The 14,021-nt window shown below is 38.8% G+C and overlaps 1 protein-coding gene across 15 annotated transcripts in view; it reads left to right on the top strand.

Annotated features, from left to right (window-relative positions):
• Positions 1–14,021, top strand: part of arl15a (ADP-ribosylation factor-like 15a) — a 148,515-nt gene that overhangs the window by 56,942 nt on the left and 77,552 nt on the right. For 4 of the 15 annotated variants that reach the window (XM_058775806.1, XM_058775808.1, XM_058775821.1 and 1 more), the window contains 2 exons: positions 7,506–7,650; positions 9,424–9,483. In XM_058775806.1, coding sequence (XP_058631789.1) covers positions 7,506–7,650; positions 9,424–9,483 — 205 coding nt within the window. The other 11 variants (XM_058775811.1, XM_058775810.1, XM_058775812.1 and 8 more) reach the window with 9 other exon arrangements.

Below are 14,021 nucleotides of genomic sequence, written 5' to 3'. Positions count from 1 at the left end.
ACAAAACATTCCCCTTGCCATAGGATCTCTCAGTAGGCCGTCTAGACCAGCCTGAGCCCAGACAGATACAGCCTCCCATCAAATTAGCGTTTGTCAGATTTATGGTAATGGTCCGCAACAGCCTTCCCGTCGGTGACATCAAGATTTACAGCTGCGCACCCCCCAAGCCCCCCTATTCCTTTCTGGGGGTTTGTCACCTCCCCACACATTGGCCTTATGCAGACATAGGGGGCTACAACCCAAAGAAATGGCCCAGTAAAAGACAGCTTTCTCGTGAAGCCGAGCCACCCAAGGTAGGTCAGAACAATGGCTGCACAGGGTTTGATAATCCCCTGTGATGAGGCTGAAGTGTTCGTGGTGCATGTGGAGCGCAGCTGGGGGGGCCTGTCGTGGGCCGTGACAGTAGAGACTACCGCTCCATTGTCTGAGGGTTTCTCCTGTTTTGGATAAAGGGCCACAGGGGCTAAGTTGAGGGCTTGAAGGGGAACTGAAGACGCCCATGTATGTAGGTTACTGGGGTTCTTTCATGTGGCCAACCACAAGTAACTTGATATCAGCAAGAGGATCACCTACTGGGAAATATTTTGCCCGTCCTCAGTCCAAATGTTTTCCACGGCTGTTTTTAACCTCTGTTGGAAGGCTTGTGTTAGCAGCAGGTTTGACATTACTGATGGGATGTTTATTAGAGAAATAATAATTCTCAATCATCCAGCTCCATATTCTTATAAATCCAGCTGGTTGGGGTGATTATGTAACACAAATTTACTGTATTATGTTCTTTCTTTTCAAATATGTAATTGTTTAGGAACATTACGTTTTTAGTACAAAAAACGTGATGTAAGAAATGCACTTTAAGCAGAAAAACATTCAGAGTTTTGTCAGAGCATTTCATATGGAAGGAATAATTTAAAAAAAATATATATTTATTTTATTTTTTTGACGAGTTAATTGATCTGGACACATGTGGACTCACAGTTACGCAGTTTCTTGAAGCATGGTTTCAATGTGTACAGTTTACCATTACAAAAACATTGAGAAAGAGTCGCCACATCCTTAACCCATCATGTCGGCAAGATGTGCAATTCATAACGACATTAATGACATAAAATATAGTCAGTTTGTGATGGGTAACAGCAGGGCTTGTCAGGGACAAGTACATACAGTGATAGCTAGGGGGAGTTGTAGCCCTGCATAGTGAACATCGGTAAAGTGGCTCTTGAAGTGTGGAGGATCTTCACTGGCACAGGTTGCAGGTACAAAAATACACATTGTCAGGCTAACATGTTGCAAAGTAGTACAAAAGACCATGTCAACAAAAATGATGAATTCTTATTCCACTCAGAAAAATGTGCAAAAAATTATATCTTTTTGGGGGCAGCAGCTTGTCTCTGGAGTTTTACCCTTAAAGGGACAACTTTGTACTGCGTTTACCCCTAAAAGGTTCATATGTATGTACTCCTAAATACTACTACTATGCATCTTGTATGGATAAATGAGGTACTAAGATGTCCCAGTGACAGGTTGGTGTACCCCTAAAGATACTAGCTTACCAATTTTGCGCATTCTTTTTTGGAAGTTGGGGAATATACAGTATGTGCGGAAAGATTTGAGGGGGAAAAAAGTATTAAACTCAAATGCTTCATTAGGGTTTTTTCAATGTAGCGCAACTTTCAGGAAGTATGAAAGTTAACTGTTTTCATACTTTGGATACACCACATTCTGTAATATGGGAAACGTTTTGTCTGTTTTTATTTTAAGTAGCGCAGTGAAATTGAAACTCGTTGGGCTTCAAAAGTAGTTTCTTTCCAGATTTACCCAACACACACTGCAGTAACCAGCCTGTGGTTGGTATGGCGACAGCAAGGTATGGTGTGGACACAACAGTCTCGCTGGCATTTATTTTTCGCCTCCCTCCATATGTGGCGCGCCACTATACTGGCACAAACTCTGTATAACCGCTCCCCCTGGCCCTACGCTTGCCAACCCTCCGTAAGCCACAAACATCAACATGAAGAGAAAAAAAGATGAATGAAGGTAAACCCCCCCTCCAATCACCCCAGACTGCCATGGACTCTCACTATGAGCTGGAGTGTAGTCAGAGCCGTGTTATGACTGGTGTGTGTTACACTGCAGCTCCATCTGGACATCCATATAAAGCACTGTCAATTCAAAGGTCACCTCTGAGCCCTGCAGACAAGTGTTCCTAGCGGGTGTCTGGGCAGGGAAGGGTCGCCGGCTGGGATGATAGTGAGGTCTGTTTGGGAATGCCAGGCTCAGACTGGTCTGCCTGGGTCTGTGTCTGCGTCTGGTGTCGCTCCCGACTGCCCCTCCCCCACTCGCAAGCTCATTGGCCCTTACTGTAGTCTGTTTTGGACACAATAAAAACAAACCTCACTGACCCCAAAATGCCCTGGAAAGGCATCAGTGTTTTAATTACTGCAGTAAAAGCTACTGATGTTGGCATAATTGTAGATTATGTGAATGTTTCAAAAATATTTCAGCACTATTTGAAGCCTGGGAGACCCCATGTAATGACTTCTTTACATTATTTCAGATTCATACTTTTTAATGATCTTATAAGAATTGATTATAAACCAAAATTTAACCTGGTAATTCCTTCATAAAATGATACATTAATTGTGTTAGTGGTCTAAATATGAATCAGGAATAAATGCAATAGGTTAAGGTCTTTTTGGTTTACATACTGTGGCAGTACATCCTGCCAGTTGTTTTGTCAAAAACATGTAAAAATGTGAAGGGAATAATAAGCACATTTTATATGAACATACAAACCATCAGGGTCAATATATGGAATTTCTTTACAAAGTAAAATGTAAAAGTGGTAATTGTGACAGTTACAGTTGCAATTACGTGAAGTAGAGTACCAATTATGAGAAAGTCAATTCTGAGATACATTCACCATTACGAGAAAGTTATTTTTGAGAGGTAAAGTCAAAATTACTAGTTGTCACAATGACATGATATAGCAGCAGAAACGAAAAACAGTCAGCTTTGAGATATAAAATCACAATTACAAGATAGCGTTAAAAAAACAAGAAATAAAATCAGTAAACAAGTCTTTCTCCAGACATCATGAGGTTTGTGCTTTTGGTATTGCTTTTTAGTTGCCAAGTTATTACACATCATGCTATATTGCATTTAGCACATTTTGCATAATAAGGCTGCTTTTAGATGGTGAAATATGATGTCCTGAAGTGAATGTGGACCTGCGCTAATTTTACTGCAATATTTTCCACTCTGCAGTGCTATTTTTGTCAGATGTTGTTCATTATGGACTTGTTTCAGCATGACCTGGAGCTGTATGGCGCTTTGCTGTGATTGATTACAGCGAGGCATTTTTTTAATATTTGTTGGTCATTGCTGGCAGAATTTTGGCTAATAATTTTCCAATGTGCTGTTATATCTAGTGTAGGTTACTTCCACACCCTGAATTAATAGCAAGATGGAATACGCTGATCAGGCAAAGAGGGGCTTACTTCAGCGTGCCATCTATTGAATGCGGAAGATGATCTATGTCTTCACTTCCAGAGACACACCCTCCCGATCAGTGAAAGATGAACCTGATGCATGTGGCTTTGGAAAGGAGATTCATGTTGGCTCAGGTTTGTGCTGAATTCAGTACCTCAGCCCGAATGACATTCTCCATTCACCGCAAAAGATGTGAGGCATTACTGCTGGTACTACTAGTTACTGACATCCTCGCCATTAACAAACAAGTCAGATGGATTTCATTCAGTGCAAGACTCACAATGATAGGAAATGTGAACCTTGTTCGGTCTACATTTGTGCTGTAGTCGCTAGCTTTATGATACCAACAAGCAGATAATTATTTTCATGTATACTGATACTGCTAAAAGACTGATGTTGAAATTCAATGTTCTGTTTTGTCTAAATAAAAATGCTACAAGTGAATTAGAACATTATAATGTACAGTCTTAAAAAATAACAATATGAGGCTAAGTAAATAACAGAACTGTCTTTTTTCTTTTTTTTTTTTTTTTTTTGGAGGTGCAGGAATGCAGAAATCCTTTGAGGTGCCAAACAGTGTCACTGTCAAAGCCATGGCGATGGGCGATGCACAGAGGTGCAGGTGGGGCGAACAGGAAGGCATCACTGCCTGACGCTTCAATGGCAGACGTCTGCTCCTTCTCCACACTCTCAGAGGGCAAACAAGTGAAATGTGAGCCCTGTCTGTCTGTGTGGTGCTTCCCTTGCTCTCGCCCCCTCATTTATTGGCTCTAAAAATACAAAGCTGTCATTTAAAATAGAGCAGACAAGTGAGCAACGGCTGGCCATCGCATGTCCGGGGGGACAGACGGACCCTCCATCCCCCCCAACCAACAGTATCTCCATACAGTATGTGTCTGTAAGAATGAAGCATTTGGCCAATAACCCCGCAGAGCGATCTCTGTTGTCACTGCTGTTCACTCTGCTCCAGAGCGGCAGAGTGCAGAGTGTGTTACTTTTCTCATGATGCAAGTCAGACGACTGTTCTTCTTTATTGCAGGGAGCAGACGGGGTCCCCTTCACTCAGCCGAGGGGTCTATTCAGGAGAAGTTGGCAGGCAGGGAGTTGTTTTTGCAGTGGCGTATTGTTCAGTGTTGCTTCCATAAGGGCTGAAGATTCAATATTGTGGCAATGCTGAGTGGATTTGGCCCAGCTGTGTTCTCCTGTCTGCCGTGCTGGATTCTAGTGCTGTCGTATCTTTGTTTTGGTGCCAGGGCCTGGATCTCAGCCAGACCTTTTAATTACATCAGCCGTTTGATGTCTTGACATCTTTTTTTTTTTTAAATAGAAAGCTGGGTAGGATAAGGGTGCCTGAAAGTTTTTTTTGCGTAGCTTTTAGCGAAACAGTTCATCTGAAAATGCGCCGCTGCCGTGTCACAGCTGTTGTCAGTCTGGAATATTTATACCTTAAAACATCTTCATTTACATAAAAAGCAGTTCATCAGCTTTTACAACTGCCCCAACATCGGTGAGGTAATGTCTCGAGGCTCTCTAACAATTACAACGCTTCCAATATGACGCGAGCCAAAAGAATCAATCAAGAGTTAGCATTTCTTGACATATAGAAACCCTTTTTGGCAGCAGTGTCTCAACGTTTCAACCTGCCACATTGGCACGAGAAAAATCCTGACCAAACAGTTGTTTGAAATGTGACTTCTCGGACACCTGGGAAATCCTTTATTTTGCTCTCCTACAGCAACATGGGGCGCTGAAGTGTGTGGCCCTGTGCTCCTGTGGGAGCCCTGATGGGCCGTGAGGTCAAAGCTCCAGGATGTGCCTTCAGAAACTGATGTAAATTTATCATCCTATCTGAGCACTGTAAGTGAAGGTGGGGTGAATAGGGTAAATTCATCAGCCTCTTACAGAACCAGATGTCCAGGTTGCTGTGTGACAAAGCAGAAGCATGTGCGGCCGAGCAGCTACGTAGGACGGCCTCTGTGGCTGTTCCTGTGAAGGGCCTGTGAAAGACATTTAGGCTTTTAGTGATGGAAGAACACCAGAGCAAATGACACATTTGTTTGCCTACAAGCCTTTGCCGTCCCTGTTAGGATTCAGGAAGAATTACATAATACATGAGTGAGCTGTAATGTTAGTAGATTGGGCTCTGTGGCAGAATTTAGATGTTTTGACCAACAAAACTTCTGCTGTGACACAAACTCATACAGCAATATATATATATTTTTTCAGATATTTTTAAATATATTCCAGAATATACAAAAATTGCCAAAAATATAGCTTTTATAGATTATGAAGTACATTTACATAAATCTGTTTTCTGATCATTGTGGTCATAAGTTATATTTCCTAATTTTTCTTTTGTATACTTCCAAACCAAAAACATTTATACCGTCCCAAATAGATTTTGAAAAGTATTTTAAGATTGGTCATGTATTTTAGTGTCACTTGAATTACAATATGTACAATAAGTGCAGTATTTTGCGATTTATGTGTTTAAAGGAAATATATTTCAACAAATTGAACAAATATATTTACTTAATCCACACTGTTTACAAAATATATTTAGCATATAGGTAAAATATATTTGGCTGGATATAATTTTGCCTAATGGGAATGCATAAAATGTACATTCACATTCCAAGTGAACATTCTTCTGACGTAATATTTGTCTATTTAGAAAGAAACTGCTGTTTATATAGAGACTACGGTGAGTATGTTTCCATGTGGAATGAAATAATCCAGAGGTGAAGGGCAGAATCAAGCCCTGCCTGGCCCAGACTAGTTCTGTCCTGCTAATAAAAGATATCTCTTTTTAGTTCTGTATACTGATCTCTCCACACCGGCTTTAACCATCCCATTCACGGTTCACACTGCATTTGCCTCCTAATGTCTCCCAGCAGGCCTCCAGTCAAAGACAGTGATTCATAAAGTGACAGGTCTGTCTGCTGCCATGAGGACACAAGCTCTCAGAATCCTGCCTCTCTCTCTTTTCCACACCCTCCCCCCTAAACAGACACAGACTGCGTTAGACTGTCTGGTAACAGTCTATTTTACATGTTAGGGCAAGCAAATTCTACAATAAAGCCTGCCCTAATATCAAGCAATAGGAAAGGACGTCTCAGCCACATTAATGCAGGAGGCAGTAAATAAATCTTGTTTGTTTAGATGTACAAACTCAAACCAGTTATGCTTAATAACCTTCATACAACCTGTAAAAGGGCTTGTAAACACCGTAATCATTATTCTTTTATCAGCTAAAGGTCATAAATAGTTTAAGCAAAACTCAATTGTCTATTTCAGATATTTGTCCATTACCCCAATTTTGCTCCATATGCAAACACCACCTTTTTTTGCCGTTCTAGTGGCTTATTCAGTGTGGTCCCCAAGTGATTTTGAATTTTTCCTTTTTTTATTATTCAATTCTCGTATTTCATCTCAAGCATGTTTTCACTGATACTGTTGTCTCCTTGATGAACAAGTACACTCACTTTTGAAAAAGCAGAATTGTTCATTGAGGTGGAAATGACTTCATAACTGGGACAGTGATCATTTTGATTAATGTTGATGTTATTTTTACACAAAATATTGAATATTTTTCATATTTTTAATGTTGGTTTTCATATTTAAAGACTGAAAGTAAGGGTAAGCTACAAGAGTAAAACAATAACATTTACACAAAAAATAATGTAAAAAAGCAGCAAAAATAAGTTTCTAACAACGTTGAAGGAACACTCGTAAACGCGGTCACTGAGAAAGCAGCTGTGTGGTGAATTTCATGAGTTTTCCTCCAGATGTGTTGCTTTCAAATCACCGCATTAGTTTATCGGCATCAGCAGACGTCTTTCTTTGGAACTTCATTAGCATTTGTCAGCTCATGCTCCTCAGTTTATTTTTAGACTGTCTCCTTTGGCAAACATACGCTTAAATTGTTCATTTTAGCCTTATCAGCATGTAAGTGAAAAGTGCACCATTCATAGTCACTAACCATGTTTGTCTTTTCTTTGTTTTTTTATTATTAGTGTCTCCAGAAGTTGTGCTGTAAAGCCCCTCCTCCACCTAGACCGGAGTATGATGTCGTGTGCATTGGACTGAGCGGTGCCGGCAAGACCAGTCTGCTATCTCGCTTGTGCAATGAGATCAGTGATGGCACGGTACCAACCACAGGTAATATAACATTTCTCCGCAGCTTTATACTGCAGCATTTTTTCAACCAACAAAACATGCTCTTTAATGGGACAAAAATGAGAAGCAAATCACACATTTAGCCCTGAGTCCTAAAAAGACTTAATTGAAGCATTTACAAGTAATAAAACCCCCAGCTCCCATTTCAGTAACAAATGTGACAAATAAATTGAATTAGCACACTATTTTTGCAGTGTGTTTGCCTAAACCGCCACACTTGTAAATATATCATATCTCCGGCACTACACTTTCCCAGCGCTCTGGAACGTCTGCAAAATCTCTTCATTGTCACCATGTGCTTTCCAGCCTCTCCGAGTACTGAAATCTTTTTAACGTTATTGCTGCAGGTTACCTCAGAGCCTCCTTTTAAACACTACGCTACTTTACCAAAGAAAAATTGCACTTGCAGTTGAGGTCCTTGGGCATATGTGTCTTTTTTTGAGAACATCTGGGTTTTGACACACAGACTTTCTTCCTTGTGACAAGAGTGTTGATTTCATTAGAGCTCTTGGTGACAAGCTGGTGTATTCATGAATATCTTCACACCTCAAGATGGACGACATCACTTCCGTTTTTACTTACAACACAAATGGTTCTTTTCACGAGAAGACACAATTGTGTCAGGCTTTCTTCGCCACATCTCAACAATCGGAGTGTGATGTATACAGCATGCTAGACAATACACAAACCTGGAATGTGCATCCAATGATGATCAACCTTTGTCTTTGGAGCGAACACCTGTCTTGAGCTGTCTAGTTAAGCAGTAATTACAAAAGCAAAGTGTTATTTGGCAGCCTGTTGTGGAAATATGGTTAGATTAAGTTGACGTCCCTAGTCTGTAAGAGCAGGCCTAGATGGAGCTTCTCACCTGCTCATAACATATTTACTCTCACCTGTGGAGCATTTGATGAAACTTGCCTTAAGAACATGAAGCTTTGAATTAATGTGGGCTTCGGAGGCACACATGTTTTCAGTTGCGTTAATCAGTACCAAATGGCTGCCCTGTTAGCCTCTGCACGCATTGGTGGGACACTAAACACAAAAGACAGTCACTTTGACATGACATCTGTTGTGTTAATGTCAGTCAGGAACCTCATGCCCATTGCCCAAGTGGAAAAAAAGTGGCAGTATCTTTTGATGATTAAGTTGCCTTAATATAGGTTAAAAACTGTTTGCATGTAGTGCTGTTGCAGAAACCTATGGAAGTCCGTTTTACCTAAAAAAAGGTAATTCCGACTTTTTATCTCACAATTCTGACTTTTTTCTTGCAATTGCGAGTTTACATCTCATCATATGAACTCGCAATTCAGATTTTTTTCTCTGAATTGTGAGATATAAAGACAGAATTGCTGGATATAAACTCGCAATTCGGACTTTTTCTCAATATAAAATATAAACTCAATATAATATATTTCAATATAAACTCATCAGTTTATGTCTCGCAATTCTGACATAATTTCTCACAATTGTGACTTTGTATCAGGCTATCAGAATTGCGAGTTTGTATCAGGCAATTCTGAGAAAAAAAGTCAGAATTGCGAGAAAAAAAAATCTGAATTGTGAGAGAAAAAGTCGCAATTACCTTTTTTATTTTATATTCAGTGGCGGAAACGGGCTTCCATAGAAACCACTCGTATACATGTGTAGATTTAGTCCCATGTTCACTAAAGTCATTGTGTCACTATCAATGCAACCTCATATCATTTGAACCTTTAATCATTTGAAATTGTAACATGAGCATGTTTTCTTCCACAGGTTTCAGCATCAAGGCAGTGCCATTCGAAAATGTGATACTGAATGTGAAGGAACTAGGAGGTACTGTAATAAGAACAGACTTTGATTCATCATCTCTTCTCCAAGCACTAGAGAGAAGACTGTTGCCATGCTAATCCAGTTGTCTCTGGGACAGATCTCTTAGTTTAGCTACCTGAACTCTAAGAAGAGGCGCTTACCTCAGTGTCTCCTACTTCCCAGTAAAACCACAGCTGCACAGAGGGTTTAAAGAGTAAGACATTACAACTCAGTCAAGTTTAGTAGGCGTTTGCTAAGCAAATAATTATTGTCTCTTTTGGCAGAAGGGTTTGCAAACAGGGAAAGCCGGGAAATAACAAGTTGATGCCTGTGATAGCCACAGTCTGCAGATAGCCTGTGATAGTCTGCAGTTTTCTGTTTGTGGCGTTCATAGAATAAACAAATATGGTTTGACCAATTAGCATATTTTGTTGTCACACTGCAAAATAATCCTATTCTTGTTCAGTGTTTTGTCTAGTTTTATTAAAATATCAAAAAACATGTTGAATTGTTTCAGTTTTTTTTTTTTTTTTAGCATTTTCTTCTTTTTAAGCATAAACCCCACAAAATTATATATTCATAATGAAATTTTATTTCCTAAAAAAAGGAAATAAAATATGCTGGGAGTAAAAAAAGTTTATTTTGAAAAAGTTAATTCAAAGTACATTATCACACACACACCCCAAAAAAAAACATATTCCAAGTTTGCATGAAGTGGAAATTCCGCTTGTCTATCCTGCATGTTTTTCATCTTATTGTGAACTTTTTTTTTTTTTTTCCTGACCTTGTAATTTTTAATCAGTTTTAGAACTTTTCTCAAATCATAAGCTATTTAATAAGCCCAAGATTGCATTCATCTGCCTTCATTTTTAAGTGCAACACCCACATCTAAACATCCAGTCAACAACCAGTAAGCAGAATTGCAGAACTTTTTATTTTGTTGATAATCTGTTACACTCAAATGTACATCTCAGTATAGGAGAAAAGATCTGTTGCTGCTTTCATTTCATCAAGTTTAGTTTTGCTCAGATTTCTTGCTGAACAGACCATTTAATCTTTTTTTTAAAGTATGAAACATTTAAAACAAAGAATGGTCAGAAAAAATATTTTAAGCATTTTTATTTATTGTAAATACTCAATTTATTAAATGCACAATATAGTCTTCTGTCAGAATTACATAGCTGTCTAATCTGCATTTCCTTTTATTTCAATTTTTTTGAAAAACAAGACAAGAATACTAAGTATAGTTGCAGAAGGTGGCTTAATTTAGGGTGTTTCACACTTTTTCACCTCGTTAGAAGACCGTAAACACATTGCGTATAAGACATTGTATCGGAGTTTATTTTACCTTGTTGGCAATATGAATTGAATATTTGAATTATAGATCAAAATCTCAGCCTCTCTTAACCCCTCCGTTTTACATGTATAACTAATCTGACAGGACAGTTCATTTGGGCTGGATATGAGGCCACAGGTACGATGTTGGAAGATGCTTGTTGTTGTAGGACTGCTGAACAGAAAGAGGTCTGTGGAGAGGGAAATAAATCAGAGCCTGACTCTGTTTATGAGAATGTTAGGGGAGCTGCTCTTTGAAGTGATTTATGTGTTTTGTGGGACGCGGGGGACATTACAGGTGCACTCTGTATCATGACAAGTGGCCCTACCAGTGCAACAGAATCAAGAGCCCACTTAAAGAAAAACAACAGGGATAGAGAACACAGTAAACCAAGGGGAGGCCTGACTAAATCTGAAATGCATATGGAGGGCCGTGAAATGAAGCTTCTCCAGTAGGTGAGGTCAGAGCCTCCAGGGATGTTTTTAATGGATTGCGGCCTCCAGTGTTTTTTAAGATGAGGCTGATGTATCACCTGGAGCAGGACACATCTGCTCTGACTGAAAGTTTGCAGAGTACCTGAAAGGGAATGCAGCTGTAAAAGATGTGTTGTGCATGGGTTTTCATGCTGCCCCATTAACCGCCTTACTTTGGTCATTGAAGCATATAACCTATTGAGATGTCTTCACTCTTGGTGAAATGTATTATTTCTCTGTTGTGCATCTAGATCAGCGGTGCTTAATCTTAACTCGTATTCCCAAAATATTTCAGATGTGATTTTTGATAAGGCTTATTTTCAGACATATTTTGGGGATATTGTTATACAGTAGTCAACATTTGAAGTGGATCAAAACCAAGTTGTCCTAAAACCTAAAACCAAAATGCATTCTTGTCTTAGGACAACTTTGATTAACTTCACTTAGGACAACTTTTGATCCACTTCAAATGTTGACTACTATATTTAACTAATATAATCATGTACAGTATATGGCAAATTTTCTCAAGGAAAAAAAATCTCTTAAATGATGTAAATACATGAGTCAACATAAATATTGAAGGTTAAAATTAACTGATTTGTATACAAACACTTCAGTTATACTCAATGAAGTTTTTAATAATAATAAAGTTATAATACTAACTATTACATAATTATATTTCTACAGTTTTTTGAAATATAAACATTCAATTGTTTTAACATACCTTCGGATGTGCTGCAACTGGTAGTAAAGCAGAAGAGATGATCAGTTCATGTGCGCTTCGCGCTGTCGCTTCTCTGTAACTGAGGCGATCAATCTCTCTCTCTCTTTCTCTCTCTCTCTCTTTCTCTCCAAAGCGTCAAAACAGTATTTATTGTTTGAATATTGTAATAAACTTGACAGAATTTAAAATCCGAGACTTGGATTCATATTAAAAGTAACAAAGCACAAAGCTTATTGCGACGTATTGGATGTGAGGCGCACTATAGTGTTCTGTTCATTAACTGAAAACAGGCTAGACTAATTGATTCTTAGGATTTCGTTTTGTAAAAATAAGAATCAATTAAATCTGAGAAATCTTTTTTTTTTCTACCCAGCCCTAATATTTGCTAAAGGGAGAAATCAAATTTACATCTTGATTTTAGGCTTTTTAGCATTTCTTAAATTTGATTTAATTTCATAACATCTTTTTAGAGATGTTTGGGTGAAATTAGGATATTTTTAAATTTTGTGCATACTCATTTCTCTTATTTTTACATTTAGATTAGATGTGCTGTCATCTAACACAGTGGTTTTCAAACCTGTCCTGGAGGAGCCCCTGCCCTGCATATTTTGTATGTCTCCCTAATCAGACACACCCAATTTAGTTTCTGCAGTCTCTACTAATGAGCTGATGACTGGAATCAGGTGTGTTAGGACCTGTTTACACCTGGTCATTTCATGTGTTTTGGCTGATCGGATATCTGATTTGTTAAAACGTTTCCATGTACACTTGGCCACATAAATGTGTCTTCGCAAAACAGATATAAATCCGTTCTTCAATTCCCACGCTATATGCAAATTTAACGGAGTTCACGTCAGTGAAAGCAATTGATATGCTATGCATTTTATTCATTATCAGCTCATTTCAATATCAGAGACAGCAACAGGACAGAGCGTAACATCAGCACTGGAAAGATAGGTTAGTCTCACTACTTTTAATGAAGATAATTGTGTATTGCGCGTTGGCTTGCTGAAGAGATACCCATATGCCATATAGCCTATAAAACGCTCTCACTCGTTATTTTAATATTTTGGGAGGAGTAAAATTAGCATATGTGGTTTCAATAACCAGATGCATTTACACTTGTCCAGTTTCGTCTGGAATGCGGCCCAGACCACCTCCTGAAGTGGTTTGAGTGATCGGATTTATATCCGTCTTAATGTGTTTTGGAGGGCATTTACACCTGGTCTTTTCAGGATCGGATAGCTATCGGATCAGAAAAAACGCATGAAGTGACCAGGTGTAAACAGCCCCTTAGATGAGGGAGACAGACAAAATGTGCAGGGCAGGGGGTCCTCCAGCACAGGTTTGAAAATCCCTAATCTAACTCGATTAAAGTTATTTTTTAAAACACTAATTTATTAATCTCACAATGAATATCCATTTTTCGTACTGCAGAATATAATGCTCTATATAGACAAAAACAGTATAGAATACGGCCATATTATTAACTTAATTTTTATATCGGTGCATCTCTGCATCTTTTCAATTCATAAGTAAGCGTGCCTATGGACAGTTTGCACTGACAATAATTTTTATGTTCCTCGAGTGTTAATTCTGTAGATTGGATTGTGTATATATAGTTTTCAAAGTAAACTAGGTTCAGTTAGCGGCTACTGTCCCTTCATTCAACCAGTGCTTCAGAAGACTGAAACATCCCATTGGGCCTGGCACAGAGATTTACTCAACCTAAACTACATCTGTGATGCTCGCTTAGTAGTTACAGAGCGGAAAAGGCAGAGGAGGCTGACTCAGTTCTAAGACTGCGTGTTTCTGCTGCTAAATTGAGTAATGCATTTTTTAACACCCTCTCCCATGTGTCCTCAAAGCTTACAATTGTCAAGATCCAGATCCGGGAAAACCATATTCAAACTCTGTATCAGGTTCTCTGTATCTTGCACCTTCTCTTTGTTGTAAATGTACAGTATTTATTTATTTTTATTCTTTTATTTATAGCAATGTGCAGTATTTATCAAGCATCAGTTTTGTT

The sequence above is a fragment of the Onychostoma macrolepis genome, chromosome 05 (genome assembly GCF_012432095.1).
Source record: "Onychostoma macrolepis isolate SWU-2019 chromosome 05, ASM1243209v1, whole genome shotgun sequence".
NCBI classification, from domain to species: domain Eukaryota; kingdom Metazoa; phylum Chordata; class Actinopteri; order Cypriniformes; family Cyprinidae; genus Onychostoma; species Onychostoma macrolepis.
The sequence above is the reverse complement of the archived record's forward strand: the minus strand, read 5'-3'. Positions and strand labels throughout refer to the sequence as shown.